This window comes from Achroia grisella, unplaced genomic scaffold, assembly GCF_030625045.1.
Source record: "Achroia grisella isolate CSIRO2021 unplaced genomic scaffold, CSIRO_AGI_Agris_v1 utg512, whole genome shotgun sequence".
Lineage (NCBI taxonomy): Eukaryota > Metazoa > Arthropoda > Insecta > Lepidoptera > Pyralidae > Achroia > Achroia grisella.
The window spans coordinates 1,757,872-1,771,613 of NW_026712906.1; the positions used below are offsets into that span (position 1 = coordinate 1,757,872).

General features: G+C 30.5%; 1 protein-coding gene across 1 annotated transcript; it reads left to right on the plus strand.

Annotated features, from left to right (window-relative positions):
- The first annotated feature begins 3,539 nt into the window (after positions 1–3,539).
- On the plus strand, positions 3,540–10,104 carry LOC131846670 (UNC93-like protein). The gene is made up of 10 exons (XM_059196012.1): positions 3,540–3,776; positions 4,344–4,462; positions 4,893–5,055; positions 5,474–5,597; positions 6,293–6,439; positions 7,023–7,089; positions 7,679–7,838; positions 8,828–8,932; positions 9,181–9,343; positions 9,815–10,104. Exons 1-10 carry the CDS (start codon positions 3,648–3,650, stop codon positions 10,102–10,104), a joined length of 1,467 nt encoding a protein of 488 aa, XP_059051995.1. The 5' UTR covers positions 3,540–3,647.
- Positions 10,105–13,742: the final 3,638 nt, after the last annotated feature.

Genomic DNA, 13,742 nt, shown 5'->3' on the forward strand with positions numbered 1-13,742 from the left:
TGTTACGAAGATTCGTTGTATCACCAGACAAATAGCTAACTTTTGTCTCAAACAGAAATCTAGAAGGCGTTGAAATAATGGATGAAAGTTTGTGCAGACGATTATTTCTATAACGAAAGATTTAATGGTATAAGTTATAAATATTCGAGAATATTATATTATACTAATATTATTCAATGTCTGTAAATTAAATGGATATAATTATTCGTTTATGTTATTATTTAGTGTATTATTGCAGAAAGACAACTAGAGCTACTGAAAACTGTATTGTAATCGTTTAAGGCCATACTGAGTGTAGCGTACATAATTGCACTAAACAAATAATACTTTAAAAGTTATTGATTTAACCTGACCGGAATTATAAGTATACTTAGGGGCCATCTATTAATCACTTATTACGAATTTGATATATTTTTTATTAGATTTTACGCCCTGTCCTTGTCACAGATGGTTACATTTGTAAGAATTCCGCCTCCCTTGTGTGACATTATATTTTCCAAGACAAGTAGAATTGGATATATTTTTAAGATTTTCGTTAATAGTTAAAATTTTCCTTATATAATAAGTACTTAGATTTTCAAATATGACATCACTAAATTTGGGACCCCTAATTGATCGCTCCAGAGGCACAGGATATCGTTGCACTGCTGTTGACCCAGTGCTTCTGGACGTAGACACAAATGTATGAACTGAGAGAATATCTCTATAAATTATAATTTACTAATATTGCTAACAAGTTGTTTTACTAACACAATATGGATTTAATCCGAATCAAATATGTATTATGATAGTTCTAGACAATTTTGATAGCGGGAATTGGTTCAAAAGTTACTTGCGAGTTTTGACCCTTCTCTCAGATAACGTACTACGTAACTTACTTAAACAAACGAAGTAAACTAATTAATAGTTAGTAAATAAAAATAATATTATCTTCCTTTTAATGTACTGAAAATTATTCTGTGATACTCTAACCTAATAAAAGTGGTGATAAATATGCCTTAAGGTCAGCGTAAACAAGGAAAATGTGTAATAGTTAAGAATTTCTGTCTGCTGCAACAAAATAATATCTTGCATAAGATTTCTAGTCAGAATTATACACATATTATACGCGAAAGGAGTAGGTATTGAGTACCAACGAAGTAATAATAAAGATTCATTTGTATAAACAGTTTTTATTTTAATTTCTAAGATATAGTTGTCCGATATAGATAATAAAATATGGTCTCCATGGATAACTGGATTCACTTCAGTCTCACATAAAGTGTTTCAGCCATCAGTTAGTTTGCTTGGTAAGCCGTGTTTCGAGTATAACGCGAGAAATCAGTGAATTCCATTCAGATAAGAGGCATGACATTAGAGTCCTTATATGAGCGGTATCACGGGTATTACATGATAACGTGATATCCGTAATGCTAATCATGTAAGTATATAGGTGATGATGTTAGCTTGAAGAAAGATAATCACTTATATGTATATGCCTAAATAAAGGTATAAATTTTTAAATTTTACCAAAACTATTTGTTATTAGTAATGTTATGTAATATTATGTTATCTGTGAAAATGTATATATTATACAGGTACGTCATATTAATTAAGTCGTGAAAATATATTAAACAAAAACTATATTGTTGTAATTAATAGAATGTCTACTATAAATCAACTTTCAGTAATAAGGTGTTTATACTAGAGAGAAGAGCAAGTAAGTAGTTTTCGTAGTTACTTATTCGTACCTTGAGAGGCAGTAGGTATTAGTTTAATGATATTACTACCTCACTTTGATAAACAACTTGGTACATAATGTTTTGCTATGGTGATTTCTATCTACAAAGAGTTAAACCACATTTAAATGAAATAAAAAGTGCCACGTATCAGATTTGAACTTAAGTTGTGGTAGTAAATAACTATGCAATAACGCTACCTAAACGTCGTACCTAGCGTAAATATTAATATTTTTATAATTATGACAATATGATACCTGAATAAATAGTTCCGAATGAAGTCAAAACAAATGTCGCGAAGACGAAAATTGAATAAGTTAGTAAGTTCATTAAATTCCCATACACAGTTATAAAAACGAATACAAAGTTTAAAAATAACATAAATATTGTTTTGTAAGTACTTAAACTATTTATAGAATTCACTATAAATAGATAAGGTTAAATAGGAACTTTGTATTTATATGGCGAAGGTTAAACGATCAAGCTTTTAAAGGTCAATAATCAGAATAGATTATTAAAATTAACAAATATATTTTTTTATACAAATGTTTGTTGCAAGTCACTATTATTTAATTATAAATATACAAATGATAATTGCGTGATGATTATCATCGTTACCAACAAATTTAGCTGCGAGGTATTCATAATACAATTGTTATGATGATCTTACAAGACAATAGGATTATTCCGTTTGTTTGTGACTTTTTGAAAATTAGTTTTTATTTATGTTAGATGCCTATATAATTTATAATCCGGTACCTACATGATTTATAATTACTTAATCACTTGGCGGACATCCTTCAGAACAATGTTGTATAAAAAAATGTATTGCACACGATAGGTACTATGGGTATTTTTTTTAGATATGGAAATGCTTATATAATATAATTTAAGGCTGTTTATATTAATATTCTTTACAGTTGAAAATTCGATTTGATAGACGTTAGACAACAGTTTGATACTATAATATCTGATATATAAAATTATCGTGTCACAGGTTTCGTGTTTATACTCCTCCGAAACGGCTTGATTGATTTTAATGAAATTTTATATGTATATTCAGTAGGTTTGAGAATAGGTTTATAACTAATTTTATACCCCTTAGTGTGTGGTGGGTCACCCCGGTTTTTTTTTCATTTTTTTGACAAAACTTTAAATTTTTAATTTTTTTAAATGTGGCATGTAAAAATACATACAATCCTAAATTTTCACCCTTCTATCACCAACCTCTATTTTTTTAATAGCGATTTAATTTATATGGCAAAACAACGTTTGCCGGGTCCGTTAGTATGAAAATATAAATAATCATCTTGCACTTATATGAATTCACTAACTATGAATACTTTATACCTCATAATTTAGTCTAAACGGCATTATTACGTATCACGGAACGAGTTATTGCTGTTATTTGTTTGTAGTTTGTCTTCTAGTATGTTGCACAGGTTTGTCTTTTGTTTCTGTGTCGTGAAATTTCGGAAATTTCATTCGTATTGGATAGATTTGACTCACCAAAAGTGTCTGCAAGCTATATGAATTGTTAATTATTATTTTGAGAGAAAAATAAATTTAGTTCAGTTTCTTGACAGTTTTTCTCAATTGAATCTGTGTACTGAATTGGACGGCAGGGGAAAAATTATAATTAAAAAAATATTACGTTCAAAAGCGGCTAAAATGTCCTACATGAATAAATTATTTTTGATTTGAGTGAATAATAAGATATTTATATTTAAAACGAAATTTCGCCTCTGCTATTTGGGATGTGTAAAAATAAATAATCCGTCAATTGTTTCTAATTTTAGTAGGTAATATAATATTATTTTATCAATGTTAATAATGAAAATGGAAAAGAAATAATATTTAATATTATACTCTTAATAAAGACAATAATCATACTGTACGTATTTATATAAAGTGAGTGAATGAAGAAAAATGGGTAAATTGGAGAAGAATAGTGAGAAGTTACAGAAGGAGGCGTTGAATGCGTCAGAGACGTGGCGCATTCTGAAGAATGTGGTGGTTATCAGTGCGGCTTTCATGGTGCAGTTCACTGCTTACTCTGTAAGTTATATTTATATATTGGACTAGTGGTTCCCGAGACTTTAACGTAATGTACACGATATTTCTATAGGCCATTTATTGACGGTAGTCAATTAACAAAAACAAATAAGCCTTTATTCAGTACTTCCATCAGCAGTAAGTACAGACACACAGACACACACACACACACACACGCACACGCAAACAGTACCCTGCGCAAGAACGACACGCAAAGTCTTGCAGCATAAAGGATTTGCGGAAGACTTGTGTCAGTCAGCTTTTAAACAAGGCCATTTTTTATTAACAAAATTAATTAGAACTAAATAAATTCATAAATCAATTGGTAATAGTGAATAGTGAAATAAGAGAGAGTGAGTGAATCACAGAGTTAGTAAAGATACTAACTCTGTGACTCACTCTCTGTTTCACTGACATTTAAGACAAGAGTCTTATATTTCAGCGTGACAAAAGAATGTAGAGAGTATAGATATTTACCCTGAATACATGGCGATGTGACACTTATTGTCTATTACAACTAATAATCCATAATTAAATCATATTTACGTGTATATGTGTTAACAATTACAGGGGGCAGCTAATCTCCAAAGTTCTATCAATGCTGAAGCGGGTTTGGGGACTGCGTCGTTGGCAGCAGTGTACGCTGGCCTAATATTTTCCAACATATTCTTACCAGCTGTTGTTATAAAGTAAGTTTTCTTACACAATTTATAGAATATATAGTCCTTCATTTTATTCATGATTTAAGAGCCACTCTCTTGTTTCTCACGATCTTCCACCGTGCTCTTTAAATAATGCGCGCGAATACAAATGAAAAACTCCAACGCAACTCCAACTTTGTCCTCTTTTTCTTTCAATATTTTCTTCAATAATAATTGTGGTATATATAGTCTTTGGTCTAATTTATTTATAATATTTGTAGTAGATGTTTATAACGTACTCTGTGCATTCGGGAAGTCTTTATTGTAAAAATGGCGGGAACGGCCAAATTTAAAGTGTAGCGCGAATTAGCTCTTTATTTAAATTCAGTACAATAATATTCTTTAATTATTCGTGCTTAAATATGTGCATAACATTTTCAATAAAATTGCTAACTTATATAATATTTCATAATTACAGATGGCTGGGCACAAAATGGGCGATATCCATTTCATTTATTACTTATATGCCATACATAGCGGCACAATTATGGCCAACATTTTACACACTCATTCCGGCCGCCCTGATTGTTGGCCTGGGCGGCGGTCCTCTTTGGTGTGCCAAATGCACATACATATCTGTGGTAAGTCTTTTATTTGTATTACTCGTATAATTATTAGAAATTACTGTATAAGAGGCATGACATCTTATTACTAGAAAATTTAATGATCTCCAACTACGTAATTTTCATCCTGATCTTGGTAGTTTTGGAGTGTATTTTTCTGTACAACAAAACACTTAATCTTTTTAGTTTAATATAGAAGAAGTTCAAGTTTTTAGTACTTAATTGTATTTTTATGCAATACCACATTTATGTTATTTATTGTGTTGACAGATATTTTAATTAAATATATTTTACATAGAAATGTATTTAAATAAGTATTACTACAATGGCATATATATGTATACATACACATATATATGCCATTCTCCTAATTATAAATAAAATAAGTACAATGCGTTTTTCTGTACCTACTGATATGACAATTTGTAAATTTCAGGTGTCAGAAGTTCATAGCAAGATTTCTAAGATACCCGTTGAGGCGCTTCTTGTTAGATTTCTAGGATTATTCTTTATGATCTTTCAAATGAATCAAGTATGGGGCAATTTAATTTCTTCGCTTGGTTAGTATTAATTAGATTATGGACGTATTTATTATCAGCCAATAAAGTATCATTAAAGATACACTACACTGTTGACTTTCAAAAAACTTTATTAATAGATTTTCGTACAATATTTTCTTTTTCTTTTATTAAATAGGCAAAAGACTGCCAACTTTCATCTAAAAAAAAAAATTTTTTTTTATTGAAAATATATATGTATCTATAAGCTCAATAAACCTAAGTTTCTAATAAAAATGAAATTAGTAGAAGATCTAATACAGAGGTTCCCAAACTTTTTTGTATCGTAGACCTCTTGCCATAATTTTTGGGTTTAGGGTAGACGCCCATTCTTTCCTGGTATTGATTTATTGTAAATTTCTAACTAAGTAAAGTTTAGTGTTAAAAATATAAAGCAAAAACAACAACATGACCGCGGTCGTAGACCCCTTGCAGTTTGTCATAGACCCCTGGGGGTCGATATAGACCATTTTCGGAATCACTGGTCTAATATAACAAATGTTGTACACACGATATGTTTTGTTTACTTTGCATTTTGCTCTAGTACTAAACATAAGATGTTTTTTACAACAATATTCTTAATACGGAGGTAAGTGATCTCCTTTCATCAGTATACAACCATACATCCATCTAATAATATATATATGTATATAATTTATATAATATTGTTGTTTTATAAAAAAAATCTTTGATTTTAGTGTTGTCATCTGGCGATAATGCCGCGGCTGTGACCGCTGTTAATGCCAGTTTGATACCGGAGATATGCGGTGCAAACTTCTTGCCCAGTGCGGATGCTGGAGAGGCATTGCAACAGCAACCGGCAGAGAAAATCCAGATGATTGTTGGTATGTATTTTATTACAGAGCATTTGTGTTTGTCTCTGAGCTATGTGAGCTGTGTAACTTATTTCAAAGGACTTTTTAGGGTTTTGATCTTTTTAAAACATATGACGTTTCCAATTACGGTTTTATTGAGTTATCATAGATAACCCAAGAAAGTTTATATCAGTAACAAATTTTTTTATATATTTGAACATAAAGGAAAATTATATGTCATGATTTTTTCCATCTATTCGTCCATTTATCCGGTCGACTGCATTTTAGGAAATAGTAACGCTATATTGTTTTGAAATTTCGTATAGCTCTATGTATTGGTTAGCAAATATTTTTATTTTCTTTACAAAAGTTATGAGATAACTCACGAAAGAGTAATGTGTTACCGAAAACGAAGTAAACCTAAACTGCAGTTTTGCCCTGGAATTCATCATACTTACAGGTAGAAGTATGAGGAGATATATAGAGTCAATGTAAAATAAATAAACAATATTCTACTAGAAAATAAGTTTAGTTCTTCAATATCTTTCCAGTCCTTAATTTAGTAATATAATCATTTTACATTGCAGTAACTTTGCCTATTAATTGATTTCAGGTATATACCTGGCTTGTATGGCTGGTGCCGCATTGATCGTTGCCATTGGAGTTGACTCCATGAAAAGGTATTTTCTACTGATAATATTATAAACACAAAGATATTTGTTTATATCTGTTTGTTTAAAATAGATAATTTTGAAAAATATCTGATTAAATTTAAAAGCTTACATATGATAAGATTTATTATATTATAGATTTATAAATATTAAAATAATATAGAATTTGCTTTAGCAGTGAGTAAGATAGCCATATAAGACACGTTAGATAGAGATAGAGAGGGTATAAAATTAATCTTTTCTAAAATTAGAATAAACCGACGTTTCACATTTCATGTGGGTGGGTACATTTTTCACTGCGGCTCAGCCCCTATTTGTTACTACAAATACGTCGGTTTGTTCAAATCTTGTGAAAGATTAATTTTATACCACGGAGATTTCTCTCTATCTCTATAGCCTTTCTCGATTAATGAGTACTTATACTACACTAAAAATAATTTTTAATCAGCTCAGTAGTATCGGAGTTCTCGAACTCGATAAGCCAAAGTCACTAACTATACCTCGTTATCATTGTCATTAGTATAGACAGAAATAAATAGACGTAATGACATGCATCGAACTGTCGAGGTCTCATTTCCTCGGTTGTACCAATTTTCAGATATGATTCTGGCCGTGTCGGCTCCGGTACTGGACTGTCTGGGCTAGCCCTATTGGTGGTGACAGTGAAACTACTGATCGAACCTAATCAATTGCTGCTGGTGACCATCAACATATTCATAGGCTTTCAGCAGGCTTTCTTTGGTGCCGATTTTACAGTGGTAAATAGTATTACCATTTTTTTATACCACAAAAGAGGTTTTGGCTCACCTGATGGTAAGTGATTACCACCCATGAGCACCCGCAATGCCAGCGGAATTTTATGGAATAAGTTGTTTTCTTGAAGGTTTCAATATCGTATCGGAAAGGAAATATCATTGCTGGAAGGTTGTAGATCCTCAATGTGGTTGTGTGTCGCAAAAAGTTTCTAGAAAACCGCACTGTGGAAGACCGTCATTCATCCAGATAATTAGGATGGTATTTTAGTTTCTCGCGAGAGGTACGGTGGCAAAACTCAGCAGTTACCTACTATATTATGACACCTACAAGTTAATAACTAATTAAATTTAATTACGCATACCTAGTTAAAATGTATTTATCAAAATACAATTATCCTGTAATAACTTTACATTAGTTTGAAGGAATTTAAAAGTGTTTAGGTTTCAGTACACAGATCGGTATTCCAAAACAATAAGTTAAAGGGGAAGGGGATTGTTAATAATATGGACTGGTGACTCCATTGCTAGCAATGTATGATGTCAGGTTGACATCCACGCGGATCCCCCCCGAAAACTGTCGTCATAAATTCCTGGTGAATTTGTATCGATGGACTAACTAACTTGATCTCATGTTCATTTTATCTTACTCCACTGGTCTCCCGCCATCGTAAACCGTTAGCGCAGGCGGGTACACTACAAACATTATCATGTATTAAAAAATAATAATTTAATGCAATTAAATATTCTATATAATTTGCTGTTCAAAATTTCACAGGCGTTAAAAATCTACTTAGTAGACGTATTTAGGACGTAATTGAAAATGAAGTTATCAAGTGACTACCAAGTGATTGATTAAATATTTATTTTAGAACTGCTTAGCTTTGAATGAATCCTTGAAGTAGAAATATTATTTTATTATGTTGTAATAGAAACTGCCATTTTGTGCCACAATATTATTCAGAATATAAAAAGTGTACTTTATTTATTTGCAGGCCTTCGTATCTTGTGCAGTTGGTACTGGGTCAGTGGGTTTTGTGATGTTGACATACGGTTTGGCGGATGCTATAGGATGTGTAGTAACTGGATATATTGCTAAGGTAATAAATATATTAATAGCCTAATTAGTACACTAATTCGAGAAGAAATTTATAACCTATGTGTTATTCTGATGTTCAATTCAGTTCAATTGAAAATTCATGTAGGTCTATTACATATTCTTACGATATGTCAAAGCTACCGTCAGTTCGGAATGATTTCGAAATTCTATTTGACCAGTAATTCTAATTAAAATTTTTAAATTATAATTCGTATATTATAAGTTAATATGAAAATTATATTGTTTCAGATTACAGGTCGTCTTCCTTTGATATGTTGTGCTCTGACGGTTCATATAGCGTTATTTATCACGGTGCTGGTGTGGCGGCCTCAGGCTGGACTCAGTCACGTCATGTACATTATAGCAGTGTTGTGGGGCTTATGTGATTCTGTATGGATTGTTCAAATTAATGGTAAGATATGTATAATACCAGTTGTGCCCGCGACTTCGCTGGAGTGGAATAGACGACAAATGACGGATTTCCTTACAAACTTTCATTATCTTTTTATTATACTCCTATTTTTTTGTACGAACTTTGAATGTCATTTTCATTTGTATTAAATCAACAGTCTAAAAAGTTTCAAGCTCCCAGCTTTAAAAATGACGATATTTCCATACAACCTTTCATCGCCCCTTTCAATACTTTTTTTCGCATTAAAAAGTAGACAAGAATTTTTTTTCAGGGCCTGACTGACTGACGTATGAAATTTTATTTAAATTGGTTTAGGAGTTTTTGTGAAAGCGCAATAGACACACAGATATACAGAGTTACTTTTGCATTCATAATAATAAGTAAAGAATCGTTTACTAGAATTTTTATTTTTGGTAAGTTAGTGTAAATTGCATACAATAAATAAGATAAAAAAACTATTTTGTATTTCAGCGTATTACGGGCTCCTATTCCCTGGTAGAGAGGAGGCGGCATTCTCGAACTTTCGACTTTGGGAGTCCGTTGGGTACATAATAGCGTACCTGATATCACCATACATGAGGACGAGTTCGAAGACATACGTTATGCTCGCCTTACTAATAGTTGGGGTGTTGTGTTACTTCACTGTAGAGTACCGGGAACGGAAAGTGAAAATGTTTGATATAAATAACCTGAATTTAAAAAACAAGGAGCCGTGCTCTGAGAAAGGCTGTGATAACATAACTTTTCAGCACATTGAATGAGCTGTCTCTATTTCTGTGATTGTTAGTTTGTAGTTAGTTAAGTATATTAAATAAATAAAATCTAATGAAACGAACCTATATTTGAATTTTGTCTTTTTCATTCAACTCTCACCTCTTCATTTGAATGAAAGTAACAAAACACTATATTAGTAAAAATAGGTTGGTTAATTTTATTTGGACGGTCATTTTTAATGAAATGTGATGTACAATATCAACTACATCAGCGCTTGTCAGAAAAAACGTATTCAGTAATGAATTAATGGATTTATACTATTTTGTTTAATTCAGCTACTAATAGCATATGTGAGACAACCTGAGACAAGACAAGACAAGAAAACCTGACCACCCTTGATACCGATCAAATCCCTGTCCCATAAGTTACATTCCAAACTGGTATCAAAAATACAACAACCTGAGACGAGGTTTGAGACATTCAGCGACTCTTTATGTAATCGCCCCGCTGAAGCTGTAATGCCAAATACGGGTTAAGGCCAACAATATATGTAAAATGGATGCACTATTATTTGTGTTCCTTAAGGATTTGGTATCGTCAGGACACAGAAGGTGAATTAATAAGTCCGATAGTGTTTATGTACAAATGTGTTTTCTTGAATAATTTATAGCGATTATGTGAATAAATAATAGTACAAAATAAAAGTAACGGTCTTGCCGCGCGCTGTCCATAGATTCGCCACATAAAAATAAGGTTGTTTTAGTTTTGACATGTTATCAATTAATTGAATAGTAAGTACAACTGTCGAAGATGTGTATCGCACATCTAGTATAATACTGGATTTACTAAAAAGATATTAATTATTGAAATTGGACTTTAAAACTAAAAATATTCGTACATATATATGACTTCAATACATTATAATGCCAATGTGTGCTGTGTATAGTAGTAGTGTTATATTACTGAACAAATAAAAGGTTGTGTGCGTAATTGTGTCTATGAATGAAAGCATAATAGTTTCAACAATGGAATTATACAATTACGTTTTTGGATCCCATGTCTGTTCAAACTAACGACATATCGTAGTTCCGGTGACCACGTTGTGACTGACAGTGCACTGTCATTTAATGATTTATAAAAACTAATTTAATTATAATTAAGAGAGAATATGTAAATACATTTTTTTAATATTGATATATTAGTTATCTTCATACAAGTTTTCATTATAAGTAGCTTTGGGGTTATAAAAAATATTTAGGTATTCAAAGGAACAAAAATCATGTTTCATAGGTATTTAAAATAAACAACAATCTTGTGAGATGACATAATATAGACTAAAACAAGCGCTAAAATAAGAAAATATAAAAACAGGAATTCGAATTATTGGAATATTTTGAATAAGACGAATGTCTATTTTAATATGAGTCAGTTACACATACGTGCTCGTATTTCTACTAAAAGTTTTATTTTCAACTATATCAACAACAGTTGTAGGTTCATATATAATTCTATACAAGTCAAAATATAACATAATGTTACAGAGATATACATAGATATACACGTGTTACTAGATAAATAACTATGTTACGGGAAGATATACACAAAAAAATGGTTCAATTTTAGTCTATTTAAGGACAAAAAAAATAATTAATTGGTATCTAATTGTTTTTTTCACAACATATATTGTATTATGTACATTGACCTACCAAATGGTTGGCCTTTTCGATTTTGCAATCGCTAATAATACGTGACTTTGTTACCTTGGACATAACTACAGGAATATAGTCACCTCTCAACTGTGACAGGAGACCAATGCAATGTTTAGAAAGGCAGTATAATAGCATTTACCTATTCTGTCAGTTATATCTATACCACAATGTTAAGCTGAAGGCTTTGTTTATATATTGTCGTATTTAATGAATAGGTAATTTTTCTAATGAATGTAAACCATTACTTGTCACTTGTGGTATTGTCAATATGGTTATGAATTTTTTTATATACCTAGTTATAAGGAAATATATTTAAACGTCATTCAAAATATTAATACTAATCTTCGACATATGTGGTTATAACTTTATTATACTGTGATGTAAAAATTATCGCAATTAAATATCATTTACGAAGTTTTACTTATTGTTGTGTTGTAATATGCTCTTTGTCGTTTATTAGATACCTTTTGCACCTGTCGTGTTGTAAAAAATAGTAATAAAAATAAGTTAATTAACTATCAGATTTATATCAACAATGTAAAATATTTATTTATTAATTTCCGTAATGTTTATAATTTTTAATTTCGTTTTAGTCAAAGAACATATGACGCAGTAAACATATAACACATTCACGAAAACTTTAGGTATGTTTTAGATGTGTAATAACAAAGATAATGGTAATTCTCTATAATGTAGGTGGTATTTTTATTAATAAATATACCGATTCTTTTCTTTGGCTTCATGTGAGCTAATTTTACCTGTTTTTAATTTCAACTTCAAAGTAACAAAGATAATATTTTTAAAAATGAAATGGGCATTATCAATAGTTTGACCAGTATACAATTATAAAAACTGCTCATAGAATCTTTCACTCAGGGATAAATGCTTGAGGAAACATCGTAATATGTATAAAATGTCTATACTGAAATTAACAAATTAACTAACAAAAATAAGGTATAATTCATAGTTGAGATGATTAAATTATGTCAGAATTAAATTATTGCACACAATGTTTATGTACAATATATTTGTTATCTTATTTATAAAATAGTTCCTTCATTATTATTAATTTATTGTTAAAACATGTATTATTTTATTACAATTGTTAAGTTATAGGAAACTTACTTCAGCCAGCTAGGTCACTTAGCTTTTGGGGTCATTTAAGTCACGACACAATTGCAATACAGATTTGTCTGACAGCCTGTGTCTCTATACAAGAAATCTTATTTTTATAGAATATAATTGATTTGGAAATAATATTTCTGTTTTGAATAAGACAATTAGAATACTAAACCCATCAAAATATGAAGTAGAAATAAGAAATTCTCCGAACTTTCGATTAAGTTAAGTTTGATTAGGTAATTGCTGAGTATGTGTGAGTAATTGGATCGATTTAAATCTAAAGTTGTTCTAAGAAGATTATCATAAGAATTTTCAGGTAATAATATAATAATAAGCATTTGCCTTTACCATCAATTACATTTCGCCTGATCTATACATACATATATATTTTCGAGTTCATATTTCTTGTCCTCTAATAAAACATTGTATTAATTAAAATTATCCAATAACACTATTACGACTCATGTGCATATTAAATACATTAATTAATGTACATATATTCGGATTGTTTTTGCATAAAATCGAATAAATATGTAGGTACATTATACATAGATCACGCGATACGTAACAGATAGTAGTTCGTAGTGGGAGCAAATGTATTATATTAAAATAAATCCACCGTTGTATACGGCACGACATCTATTTATCACGTTGTATATTATGTTTTTGTCATTTATATATTATAGCTTATGATCCGTATACTATATGTAATATTATAAAGATGGTCATTCCATTAATGACCCATAACAGAACAAATAATAAAATGATGTTAGGAAATTGTTGTAAAATTTTTTTAGAATTAATAAAATTAATTTATATTAAATGATGAATTTATATTAACTCTACAAAAACTC